Source organism: Chaetodon auriga, chromosome 4 (genome assembly GCF_051107435.1).
Source record: "Chaetodon auriga isolate fChaAug3 chromosome 4, fChaAug3.hap1, whole genome shotgun sequence".
In the NCBI taxonomy this organism is placed as follows: Eukaryota; Metazoa; Chordata; class Actinopteri; order Chaetodontiformes; family Chaetodontidae; genus Chaetodon; species Chaetodon auriga.
In genome coordinates this window covers 26622568-26635164 of record NC_135077.1, presented here as the reverse complement: position 1 = coordinate 26635164, position 12597 = coordinate 26622568, and the positions used below count along the sequence as shown (strand labels likewise).

Sequence of the window (12597 nt, the reverse complement as noted above, 5' to 3'; positions counted from 1 at the left end):
GACTGTTATACGGACTGTTTTAATTATAGCCGACCATATGGTAGAAAATAACAAATATGGAGAAAGACAGTTCAACATTATCCTCCATCTCTCCGTCTGGCTCCTCAGCTCCTCCCCCATGCGTGGAGGGCTTCATTTGATCAAATCCTTCAACTTGGACCACTTAGACTCAGCCGCACTTTTTCAACACTGCATTTGAGCAACGCCACAACTTGCGCAGCAGTTCCCCTTCCACCGCCGAGCGGCAATTCAGTCTCCGAAAAGGCAAAGAGAAGAGCGCGGAAAAGGACTCCTTGCATCCACAGCATCTTTCTCTGCCGCCAGCAATGGAGAGGGGGGTCATATTTTGTCCGAAGTGGCACAGTGCGCTTTGGTTTCTGCTATTGATGATGCTCTGTTTATTTCATGCAGCTAAAGCTGAAATAACTTGCAGGTCATGCCAGCCTGGAAATAAGTGGCGTGCACAGGAATTACTGCTGAAATTCGACACAAGTGAATCCGCAACAGGATTAAAGGGAGAAGTTTTTGGACGCGGAGACCCGGCAAGGAGATCCGAGGCTGCAAGTGCCGAAAGTCGGCGGCTCCGTTGCGCATCAGGGTCCGCTGAATGCGCTCCTGAACGGGCGGGACACACGGAGCCAAGGCTGAAACGGAATACTGACAACTTGCGCGCAAAAGGCGACATTGGTGAGAGCGAGTTTGCCAAGATGAAAGTTTCTCATGTCAACATGAGTGGTCAGCAGAAGAGCAGCGGTGGTGCAGGTTTTACCTCTGCCTCCAGGTACAGAAAGCGCGCCAGAAGGAACAGTGATGACGATAAAGCGAGACTGCTGCTTTCCACCCAGAGTGAAGACCCGGCAGAGGGCATGAGCTCGGCGGCTGGACGCAGAGTGACGCGCTCTGAATTGCGCTGGGGCGGAGAGGAGCGGAGAGCCGCCGGTCCAAGGCAGGAGGAGCTAAAACTTAACAGTTCAACGTTCGCCTTAACCGGGGATTCATCTCACAACCAGGCTATGGTGCACTGGTCCGGCCAGAACAGCAGTGTAAGTTATTCTTATGTCCGCTTTAAGCATCACTGGGCGTATGCGCGAATCCACAGAGGAGGGAGATGTGCGCTCATGATAGCCGTCAGGTGCGCACACATTATCCTCGAGGGAGAGGAAGTAAATCTTCGTTTAAGATGAATGTGTGTGTGTGTGTGTGTGTGTGTGTGTGTGTGTGTGTGTGTGTGTGTGCGTGCGCTCGCGTGTATGTGTGCAAGCAGAAGAAACGGAGAGCGAGCCCAAAAGAGCAGCACACTTCTTTAATTAAATTGTCAACTCCAAGTTATGAGATGAAACTGCTGCCAGACATCTGTCTTTCACTAAACACCTTCACATCTATGTTTCAACCCAAGATTGAATGCTTGGGTTTCAGTGCATAATGAACTTGGTATAGAATGGCATTCAGATGGTGGTGTTTTTCCATTTCTATTGAACTGAGATTATTTAAGCCACAACACTTTGATTACAGATGAAATTTCAGCTTGACAAATGCATGCACTTTTGGTACGATGAGGTCTTTCATTTAAGTTGTAGAGGGACAGTGTAGCCTGTAGTAGAGGAGTGAGAGAGAGAGAGAGAAAGAGAGAGAGGCTTTATCTCAGCAGCTTCTTCAGTCTGAGCAGCTGAATTGATGTCGGGTGAAAGCTGTTCCTGTTGAGCAGGGAGCATCTCTGACCAGAGGGCAGGATTTTCAAGTAGCTCTGAAGGTTTAGGGAGAGGTTAAGCAATTTCAGCCCTCCTCCTTCCTTTTCTGAAGCCAGGTTTCCTGAGCCACAGGCCTAAAGTGCCCACAAACTTTGAAGCTGCAGAGCAGCCTCTTTTCTTAGCCTCTTCACTTGTTGGCATTAGATCCTGCCATGTAATAGCAGGAATGAGAAGATCAGATCAGTGAAGCAGTTCTTCATCAGGCAGCAAGGACCTTAAAGGTGCTCCAGACTATAGCAGGTAATAAGATCAGTTACTTGCTTTACATTTGAGTCTGACAAGGGTGGAGCACATATCCAAATCAGATGACCAGCAGCAGGGCTGACTATCAAACCTCTGTGCTTTTTTGGTACCTACCTGTGTATGTAACACCTTGTTGCTTTAGATCACCATTATGTGCAAAAAGCTGACATCAAATCTCTGGACACATGTTTATTTATTTATTTTCATTTTTTTTAATAAAAGAAAAAGATGGTTTGTCAGAAAAAAAAACACATGCTCATACTTCTCAAAGAAAAGTATTGAGAAAAATACTGTAGGCATTTTCAACTACTTATTATTTGTTCAAGTCATCAATTAATTATGTCATTAATGAAAGGTCAAGAATAGTGAAAAAATGCTAATTGTAATTTGTCAGAGCCCAGTGTGATATTTAATTTAACTTTTTTTTTGTCCATTCACCAGCCTAAATTGCAGATATTCAGTTTACAAGTAGAGCAAATCCTTACAATAGAGTCTGTGGAATGTTTTACATATGTGTGAAAAATGACTGAAACTATTAATCTGTTATCAAAATTGTTGCAGAGAATTTTTTATGACGATCAATAAATCGACGGCTGGTTTCACAAATGGTTTTTAAAGTATTGTTTTAGTATCAGAACTGAAACTGAAATTGTCATATCAACACTGGTAAGGCAAAATTTTGAGGTAAGGTTCTCTAATTAATGAATGTCCACAACACAAATAGTGAGCATTTTCTGAAGTGTCACTGTCCAGGCGATGACAGTGTCAAACATGTCCCTCGCCTGAGTTCAGCTCTTCCAGGCACTCGTGCTGTCTTCTGTCACATCTACGGCGTCACAGCTCCTGGATTCTCTTAAGATGTCTTCCACTTCAATGTAAATAATAATACAACATTGAAGAAAAGGAGCAAATGTCAGAGAATGTCGGAATTTTTTGAGAACAAACACTTCGGTTTTTCAGAAATCTTTGCTGGAGTCCCTGAACAGCTTGTCTCCTTGGAGCATTAATGTGCAGTGAATCTACCTCTACAATATAACGGGCAGTGCTGCTGGATGTGCCATTCTGCTCAGTGCCATCCACGTTACAATGCATTTTACTACAGGTTTTATCAGCTGCCTTTAATGCAGCATTTTCTTACTAGATGTGGGAGAGAAAGAGAAACCGTCTTGTGTTGAATCTCAGCATTAATTTGAACCTATACAAACATTCTTTATGTTGTATCCCAAGAGATAATCTAAGCCTAAATGCAATTTTAGATTGTTGCTTTTAACTTTAATTAACACGGGAAGAAGAATGTCTTCAGGCAGCTTAACCCAAAAAAGCACTGGAGCACAGTTCAAATGTATTCATTTGCTGCAAGGACTGATATCTCAACACGACTGCTTCTACTTCAGAGTCAAAATATAATTAGCATGGACTGAGAATCAAAGGCAATAAAACGCCTAAAATTGTCTTTTATCCAACAAAATCTGCCATCCTGGAAGGAAAAAGTGAGCGTTTATCCTCAAACTGGGCTTTCCATGAGTCAGTGTCCTGACGGTTCCACAACTGCACAGCTCGCTGTTCCACCCACACCACTTAGCCCTGTCTGTAACAAAACCAATTACAGTCAAACACGTATCACCAGCTCCCATGCCCTCCACTTCGCTTCTGACTGAAATTCCATCCTGCGCCTCAGGTGTTTCTGTGGGCTTGACAAACTACTGTGGCTCATGACAAAAAGTGACCTTACAGTGAAGGCGAAAAAAAAAAAAAAAGTCCTGAAAATGTCAGAAACAGGATTCTTTCCATTTTTGCTATTCTGCTTCTGCCAATTTGTGTTTACCCTCAAAACAAATGAGCCATTACTATTTAGCAGCCATGTTTGATTTTGTGATATGAATAAATGTTACTTGTGTAACTATGAAACAATTTGCCCCTATTCTTTCAGTTGACGCAGACAACTTACTGGAGGCCGTGCGAGAATAGAGGATCCGACATTAAAAATGTAGAGTTGTTGCTATAAGCAGGAACAGACGTCCTCTGTCTTTACAATCTGAGCTGCTGTATAAATAAACAGATGAGTCAACAGCATGCCACAGAGCTAAAGTGAAAAGGATACAGATAAGGGCTTCGCTGCTCTTAATATTTAACCTTTAAGGCATTTATAAAGCTTGTCTTTTAACCGTCTCACATCACTGGAAGCCTGTATGTCAGATTGGATTGGAGGTTATAATTATGACTCATGCTGAAGCTTTGTACAGCAAAAACAGGGAAAGCATGTATTATTAGTAAAAATACACACACGGCAGCTGAATGGACTGTTCTGAATTTAGCACATGATGGCAAAATGGTATTGTAAGAGATGCAGACTGTAGTGAGTATGTTTTACCCCTTACTCTGTGTACTTACATACATTTGTATATGTACGTAAATATATGTAAATATAAGCAACACTGTTTAAAAGGAGAAAAAAAGTGTGTTGTGTTCTTGGTTTAAGCCTTACTTTGGGCAAAATCCATGATCTGATCATGACCCAAGTTTTGTACCACATTCAGCATTGAGCCAAAGCTTAACCTTCTCCAAAAACGACTCACCCAATGTGACCTGAAACTCACTGCTTTATCAGTTTTATACCAGAATTTACTTGTAATTTGGTTGGAATTTCTTTTGTCGTAGTATCCACTTCCTCTCAGCCTTTCCTTTGCATCTGTCTGCTTCAGTTACTGATTTCCCTGCGTTGTCTAGAAAGACATTTGATAGCTCTCGGAGAACTGGTGTGAACTTGTGCATTGAGCTGTGTAGGTGGACAGCTCTGTAGTGGTGGTAAGGAAAGATCTAAAGAATGAGTCCCTCTGCAGTTGAGACATGCATCTCATTCAATACCAGCACTGTCAAACAGTTTTTTTTTTAAGGATACAACATTTCATGTAACTGAATATTTCGTCACAAATTAAGATTTTAATATTTGATAAAATAACAACTCTGTTTCTGTGTTTTACATAATCAACTGTTATCCATGATTACAAGGGATTTTTTTTTTTTTTTTTTATTCCCAAACTACAGGCTAAATTGACTCTCAACATAATAGAATAAATAAAGATACAACAGTAAAAAAAACAAAAAAACAAAAAAACAAACAAACAAAAAACGGGTTATACATTTTCATAATGATGCACAATAATGATAAAATCACTCAATAGTGCAACATGCAACATACTTCTGACATGTTTGGCTGTCAATTGATTGATCAAAATGCATAACATTATCTCCTTTTTTTGAGTTTTAAAATACAATCATCCATAAAAAGGTCACTTTTGGTATATAACAATATTTCCTGGGATTATTTGCTTTCTAGACAGATTTGTGGAACAAGCTCTTAAACTCTTATTGTGTAGCATGAGCAGGCTGACTTTGTCCTCAGTTTTGCCAGCAAGGCAGCACTTCCTCTCTGACTGTATTATCCTAAACATGCTTATTACTTAGTTTTGGAAAATGGTTTATTGCAAGTTATGTCATCAGCTCTCTCAATTGTGGCAACATTGTACTCTTCAAAGTAATTGTTGAGAACTCAGATTGTGCTCTGCACTAGGAGTCATCGCTAAATGATGGAGCACCAAGAGATAAGAAAAAAAGATAGGAAAAAAAGGAAAGAGAAAGAAGGCAAACTAAGGGAAAACAGCTTTTGACTAATTTCTTTCAAACGAAAGGTGAGAACAACTCACACAGTTTAGGAGTGGTTTAAGCTCGTATCAGAAGCTACTTAGTTTGAAGGCAGTCAGCCAGGAATTTAGCTTGTATAACATGAATTAATCAGCATCATACAAACCTAGCGAAGCTGAACATGACACACATGGCCCTCAGTTTCAGAAACAGCCACTGAGAACAGCAGCAGGTCCCTCATTTGTCACAGAGATGAGGTGAGCTCATGAAGTGGTTATTAGAAGTTATTGTAAGCAGTCCTTTGACATTGAGATGTCACAGACCTTGCGGTAATGATGGTTCAACTTTGGAGGAACACTTAGCCTGTTTTCCAGTAAGATAGCATGACATGTTGGATATCAACAAATTCATTCCAAGATTCATATGATGCTTAAAAGCTGAGCTCACAGCCACCTTCAAAAAGCACTAATGCTAATGCCAGATAACCCACCATCATTTTCAGAGTGTTGAAAGTAGGCCAAATAAACTAAGAATTGAGGAGGAGAATGATTCTAATTTTAATGTTGATCAGAGTCTAATTACAAAATATAATCTCTGGTTCTATTTTTCACTTTTAGATTCTTAAAATATATTAGAAATAGATCTACCAGTAGGCTGCATTTTAATTATTTTCATTCAAACAAGTGTACAGACCTGTTAACCCTCTCATTTGCTCTGGGATTCTTCCACATTTTACACTTCCCTCCTGATAGGAGGCATAATCACCTGTTTGATGATGATGCTAGTTTGCTGCATTCCCCTCCGGTACAGCAAGTGGCAGTATGTAGGAACATTGCCTATAACATGTATTGACAAGGTGTCATTCACTCAAATTACTGACTGCATATCAGCCCGTCTTGTCTTTTTCAATGTGTTGCTGGTGTATGCTGGTAAGATTTAAATCTTTTCTTTCTAAAAGCAAGATTTGATCTTCAAAAAATCCAAAATGGAGTCTCAAGAAAAAGGGTGATTCTCGATAATCGAGGTTAATATGGTAAATTATAAGCAGGTTAAGAGGCTGTTTCAGTAATGTATTCACAACTTGCTAGCACTTTAAGAATGGTTTAAACTCGTATGGGTGTGTAGCTTAGATTGGAGGCAGTGAACCAGGACAGCTTGGAGCATCAGTGTCATGTAACATTTATGGCCCTCAGTTTCAGAAACAGCCAGAGAGAATGGAGTTGTTCACTTTTCTTTTCTCACAGCAGGAGTTAGAAAACTAAGATGCTATTTTTTAGCTTTGTCTTATACCTTGGGAATGATTAATACTTAAACACAAAGAAAATAATGTTCTCTTAAGCTTGATACTCTGAGCAAACCTCATTTAACCATACTATTACACAGTTTGAACCTGTACACAATTACAGGCTACAATACGTTGAGTAAAGACGGTTTCAGTTGATTCTGATGATGGTGTAAATTTGTGGAATATTACACAATCCTTGTGTAAATTGTCTATGTGTTGTTTTAAGTCTCTGGTGGGATCCATGGAGGGTATTGGTGTATATTGCTGTCTGCCACAACATGTTTTTCATACTACCACAGAGGAGCTCCAAAGTCAAAAATTTCCGTGTGGCTGTAATTAATCCCATGTCGTACCACGTCATTGAAGCTGTGAAAAAGCAGCAAAACTCACTTATTCGATATGTAATTACTGGAGTGGTCCAGAAAATAAAGGCACCTTGAAGCTCCTATCTGCAGTTATGGAAACAGAGAGAGAAATAAGACTGATCAAACATATACCCGCTGAGGTCTTGGCACTGGCAGAGCAGCACTGAGATTCTGAGAAAAAGGTTACCAAGAACAGTCTCACCATGGGGCCGGTGGCATATTGCTCAGATGGATGTACAACATGTACCAGAACAGTATTATTTACATGAGGAAATGTCAGGCATTGAGTACTTTGCTTTGTCACTCATATTGATTCAGGCTGACATACTGTCTATCAGTCTAAGAAGTTTACTCTTGAGCTTTATTGCTGCTGGAGACATATGCCATGTCCTGCTGGAACATGTCCAATAAAAGCAAATAGAAGCATGTAAATTCTAAAATGAAACTCCACAGAGACAACAGTGGTGTCTCGGTTTTACTCTCATAGACACACAAGTAATATATAAAAAGATTTTGTCACCAATTAATGCAGAGTCGATCACTTCACAAGTGCTTTAAGAAACTCACTCACATCTGCTATCTGAGTTGACAGCCTGGCACTACCTCTCTAGGTGTTGAGGGAATATATGGTTGTGTGTGTGTGTTCTTATAGCCATGGCAATGCTCAATTTACTGCCAACCCCAGATTTGTTTCACCAAAGTCATGTCTCTGCTGTGCAGCGATATTCTCTCTACATGATGAAGCCTTCATAATTTGCTCATTTTCAGACATTTGATGGGTGTCATTGCCACATGGACTTGTAGAAAGAGCTATAAATTGAACACATTTACAACCTACTCATCCGAGATGGCAGAAATCAAACATGCAGTTTAGGACAGAAGTATGCTAAATGTACAAGATTTGTGCTGCAGGAGTAAGTGGTGAGGTTAGAAGATAGTACTACTCACCCTTTGGTATTTTGGGAGGGGGGGTGAAAACATATATCACAATAACCTTTGTGATGGTTGGAATTGCTTCTCTTTGGCGAGGCATCTTATCTCAGATGGTAGTGATGATGACGATGATGATGACATTCAATTCAATTCAATTCAATATTCCTTTATTAGTCCCACAAGGGGAAATTCCAGTTTACAGCAGCACCAATAAAGCGGATAATGTAACACAGAAATTATAAATAGTATTTACAGACTTTTATGTACAGGTTGGATTGCATAGATTATCGCACAGATAATTCACAGATTACTTGCAGCAGTTTTTGTTGTGTAGTCTGACAGCTGCAGGAAGGAATGACCCGCGATACCGCACCTTCACACACTTTGGATGTAGCATCCTGTCACTGATGGAGCTCCTCAGTGCAGTGGCTTGGCTGTCATCCTCCTCTCCACCACCACCTCCACCAGTTCCAGAGGGCATCCCAGGACAGAGCTGGCCTTCCTGATGAGTTTGTCCAGCCTCTTCCTGTCAGCTGTTGTGATGCTGCTCCCCCAGCAGACTACACTGTAAAACATGGCAGAGGCTACACCAGAGTCATAGGAGGTCTTCGGGAGTGCCCCATGCACCCCAAAAGACCTCAGCCTCCTGAGCAGATAGAGTCTGCTCTGTCCTTTTTTATAAAGTGCAGTGGTGTTATGAGTCCAGTCCAGTTTGTTGTTCAGATGAACACCCAGGTATTTATAAGATGTCACCATCTCAGTGTCCCTTCCCTGGATGTTCACTGGTGATGGGGAAGAGTATGGGTGCCGACGGAAGTCCACAACCAGCTCCTTGGTTTTTCCAGCATTAATCAGGAGGTGGTTGTCCTGGCACCAGTCCACAAAATCCTGGATGACTTCTCTGTATGACCTGTCGTCCCCATCTGTGATGAGGCCACCAATGGCAGAGTCATCAGAAAACTGCAGGTGGCAGGTGGCAAAAGTCAGCTGTATAGAGGGTGAAGAGGAACAGTGCCAGCACCGTTCCCTGGGGGGCCCCTACACTGCAGAGGACAGTCCCTGACAAACAGTCCCATGTCCTCACATACTGTGGGTGGTTGGAGAGGTAATGCACTATCCAGCTCCAGCTTGTTTCTCAGGATGGCCGGCCTGATGGTGTTGAAAGCACTGCTGAGGTCCAGGAAAAGGACCTGAACAGAGCTCCCAGGCAACTCCAGGTGAGACAGAGCTCGATAGAGGAGGAAGATGAGGGCATCGTTCACTCCGATGCCAGGCTGGTACGCGAACTGCAGCAGGTCCATGGACAAGCTCACCAGGGGGTGCAGGTGGGCAAGGACCAGCTGCTCCAGGGCCTTCTGTGGGTGGGACGTTAGGGCCACCAGCATGTAGCAGCTAGGGTCCTTGGGATGTGGGGTTTTTTGGCACAGGTACCATGCATGATGTCTTCCAGAGGCGTGGCACCCTTCCCAGTCTCAGGCTCAGGTTAAACAGATGTCCTATGATCCCACTCAGCTGATCAGAGCAGGATCTGAGGAACCTGGGACTGAGGCCATCTGATCCTGCAGCCTTCCTGGTCTTTATCCTCCTGAGCTGATCCCTCACCTGGAGAGGTGTTGGAGCAGGGGGGCTGAGTGTCTTGTGATGTGGATGGGGAGCTGGGAGGAGCAGTGGGGGATGGCGTTGGTGGCGGTGAGCTGAATATTGGGGGGGGGGGGGGGTTCAGCTCATCTGCTCACTTTGGAGCAGAGTCAGTTTTGAAAAGCTGTTCAAACTTGTAGGTTGTTGCTTTGCAGCTGAGTGATTTTGTGTTGAAGGTACATCAGCTGGTTCCAAATCAAGGAAAATGCTCACTGTTCCCTCTTTCCAGCTGCACTTTCCACAGCTTTAATTCCACATCAAATGTTTTCACATTTGAAAGCAGAGAGCTGAGAAGCTGCTGGAGCTTGAGGTTCTGCTCTGCGAACTGCATGGTAATGTCCACCATGAAGGCAAGATCACACACTTGCTATCACTGAGTTTCCACGTCTGGTTTTCCTTCATCTCTGTGAATTATTCCAGACAAACTGACACAATTTTATTTTGTCTGGTGCTAGCAGCTCCACAGCAGCATCAAAGCACTCCTTCACAAATCTCCTTCTGAATGAGGGTTAGGGTTATTAGCTCACTCACCACAACACATCATCACTGTGACTGTGTCCTCACAAACTAATGTAGGCAGTGTAGTGTAGTGTTTGTCCATTTCTTTTGGAAAACACAACACTCAGCAGGTAGTGCGCGTGCCTCACAGCAAGGAGGTCGCTGGTTCGATCCCCGGGTTGGGCAGGGCCTTCCTGTGCATGCGTGGGTTCTCTCCAGGCACTCCGGCTTCCTCCCACATCAGGTTGCCCTGCGATCGGCTGGCGACCAGTTCAGGGTGTACCCCGCCTCTCGCCCATTGCTAGCTGGGATAGGCTCCACAACCCCGAAAGGGATACGCGGGTATAGAAAATGAATGAATGAACACTCACAGAATGAACACAGGCCATGATGCATTGATGTGATCAGCTGCGACATGTGTGCTACATTCAATGCTTCAATGCTTTTTTTAGAAAAGGTTCTTATTTACGAATTGCCTGGTGGTGCTTAAAACTAAACCATTTCAAGCAGAATGAATAGAGATGGAGTCCGGTCCATTAAAAAAATCTTTTTTTTTCTTTTTTCACACTAACAAACAAGTACATAGGTAACAATTTTTGATAGTGATTAAACTGCCCCAAAGAAGCCATTAACATAACCATGACGACAAGCAATAGCATAGCTAAGTCTTACCTTGAAGCTACCAACAACAAGGGAAGTGAAAATTTCAGTAGAACCCCAAAATAACCTCTATATTGTACCATTTAGAAATTATGTTGAGCACTGCACTTCTAGTCACACTCATAAAACTGGTAATTACTGAGTCAACAGACTCTGCAAATATCTTTCGGTTTTATTTCTTAATATTTCTTTTTTCTCTTCACTTTCAAGGGGTCCCTGTCTATTGTAAACCTCAGTCTTCTCACAGCAAACAGAGTTTTGGATGTGGGTAGAAAATCCAGGTGATTCTCCACCTTAATTTATCTTTTCCTTTTTGTAAATTGAGGAAAAATGACAAAATCCAAAAAAGACAAGTCTGAGTTACCGTAGTTATCCATCATAGATAATAGGTTTACATTATCCAACACACTTGAGTCAAAGGTGTGACCATGTGGGTCTTGGATTTGGTAACATCATATGTACTTTCTCAATGACTTGCTTTTAGTTTCTTAAATCTGTGCCCATGTGTCTGTCTTCCTCTTCTCTCCTTGATCACCATCCACTTTGCTCACATGCACCTTGTATCTCAGCCACATTCATTACATGTAATGCTACAAATCACTATGTGAACTTACAAATCACCTTGTGAACATCCAATTGCAACACAAGTACAGAATAATCTGTGTACTGTCAGACCTGTTACTTAACAAATCCTGCTGAGAGGAGAGAATTTAAAAAAAAAGGACACATTGAAGCAACAAGCATAACTGAAGCCACTGTGTGGGCTAAGTGATCCTTCGGGTATGTGCCTAGGAGTGATCAGGCAGGCGGACGGTGTCACGCTCCAGTGAGCAGCATTTACTTGCCATCAGGCTGCATATGCCCATAAACAAACTAGGTTCCCAGTCCCTCTCTCTTTCTAGAAGCAAAAATGCCATGTGAAAATCTCACAAATAAGTCATTATTTAGTCTGAAGTTATATGCTGTAAAACTCTGTCTCTAGAGTAGTCAGAGTCTTCCTGTAGACAGGTTCTAGACAAAACAAATATTCACTTTCTGGGTCATATGTTGGGGTACTCTCAAACCTGTGAGGCTTCAGGAACGCACACTTTATTTCAGTAAATGCTCTTAGATGCTCTTGGGAGTATCGTTCTTATTGTTTCTTCTTCTTTCTGCTTCTCCCCCTTAAGTTCTTTTTCAGGCATGCAATGACGATATTTCTGCTTGTGCTCTCTCACAGCCCACTCAATTTGTTGCCCCTTCAATTTACTGTATCTCATGAAGGAGGCTGGTTTATGGAAATCCTTGTTCTCTCTCCCTTTGCAGTCCTATTTACATTTTTGTCTCACTCCTAACATTACGTTACTTAACTGATGCTTTTATCCAAAGCAACTTACAGTAAGTGCTTTCACCCATGTCGTGTGCAAACCCAAAACTGCAAGAATCATGCAAGTGCTATGTTTTTTGTTTTTTGTTTTTTTTTTTTTTAAAAAAAGAGAGATAGAGGGGTTTTGGGGATGCTAATCTGCAGTATGAACAGATGAGTTTGCTAAGGAGTATGTTTAGAGTTACTGCTGTCTTGACCGCAGCCATGATTTTGTTGAGC

At 42.2% G+C, this 12597-nt stretch overlaps 1 protein-coding gene across 3 annotated transcripts in view; it reads left to right on the top strand.

The window, feature by feature from the left end:
* Positions 1–211: 211 nt before the first annotated feature.
* Positions 212–12597, top strand: part of sorcs1 (sortilin-related VPS10 domain containing receptor 1) — a 159925-nt gene continuing 147539 nt past the window's right edge. For all 3 annotated transcript variants that reach the window (XR_013077045.1, XM_076727426.1, XM_076727425.1), the window contains exon 1: positions 212–1043. Coding sequence is in view for 2 of the 3 variants with exons in the window: in XM_076727426.1 (XP_076583541.1) it covers positions 327–1043 (717 nt within the window). In the remaining variant the exon portion in view is untranslated. The remainder of the gene's footprint in view (positions 1044–12597) is intronic.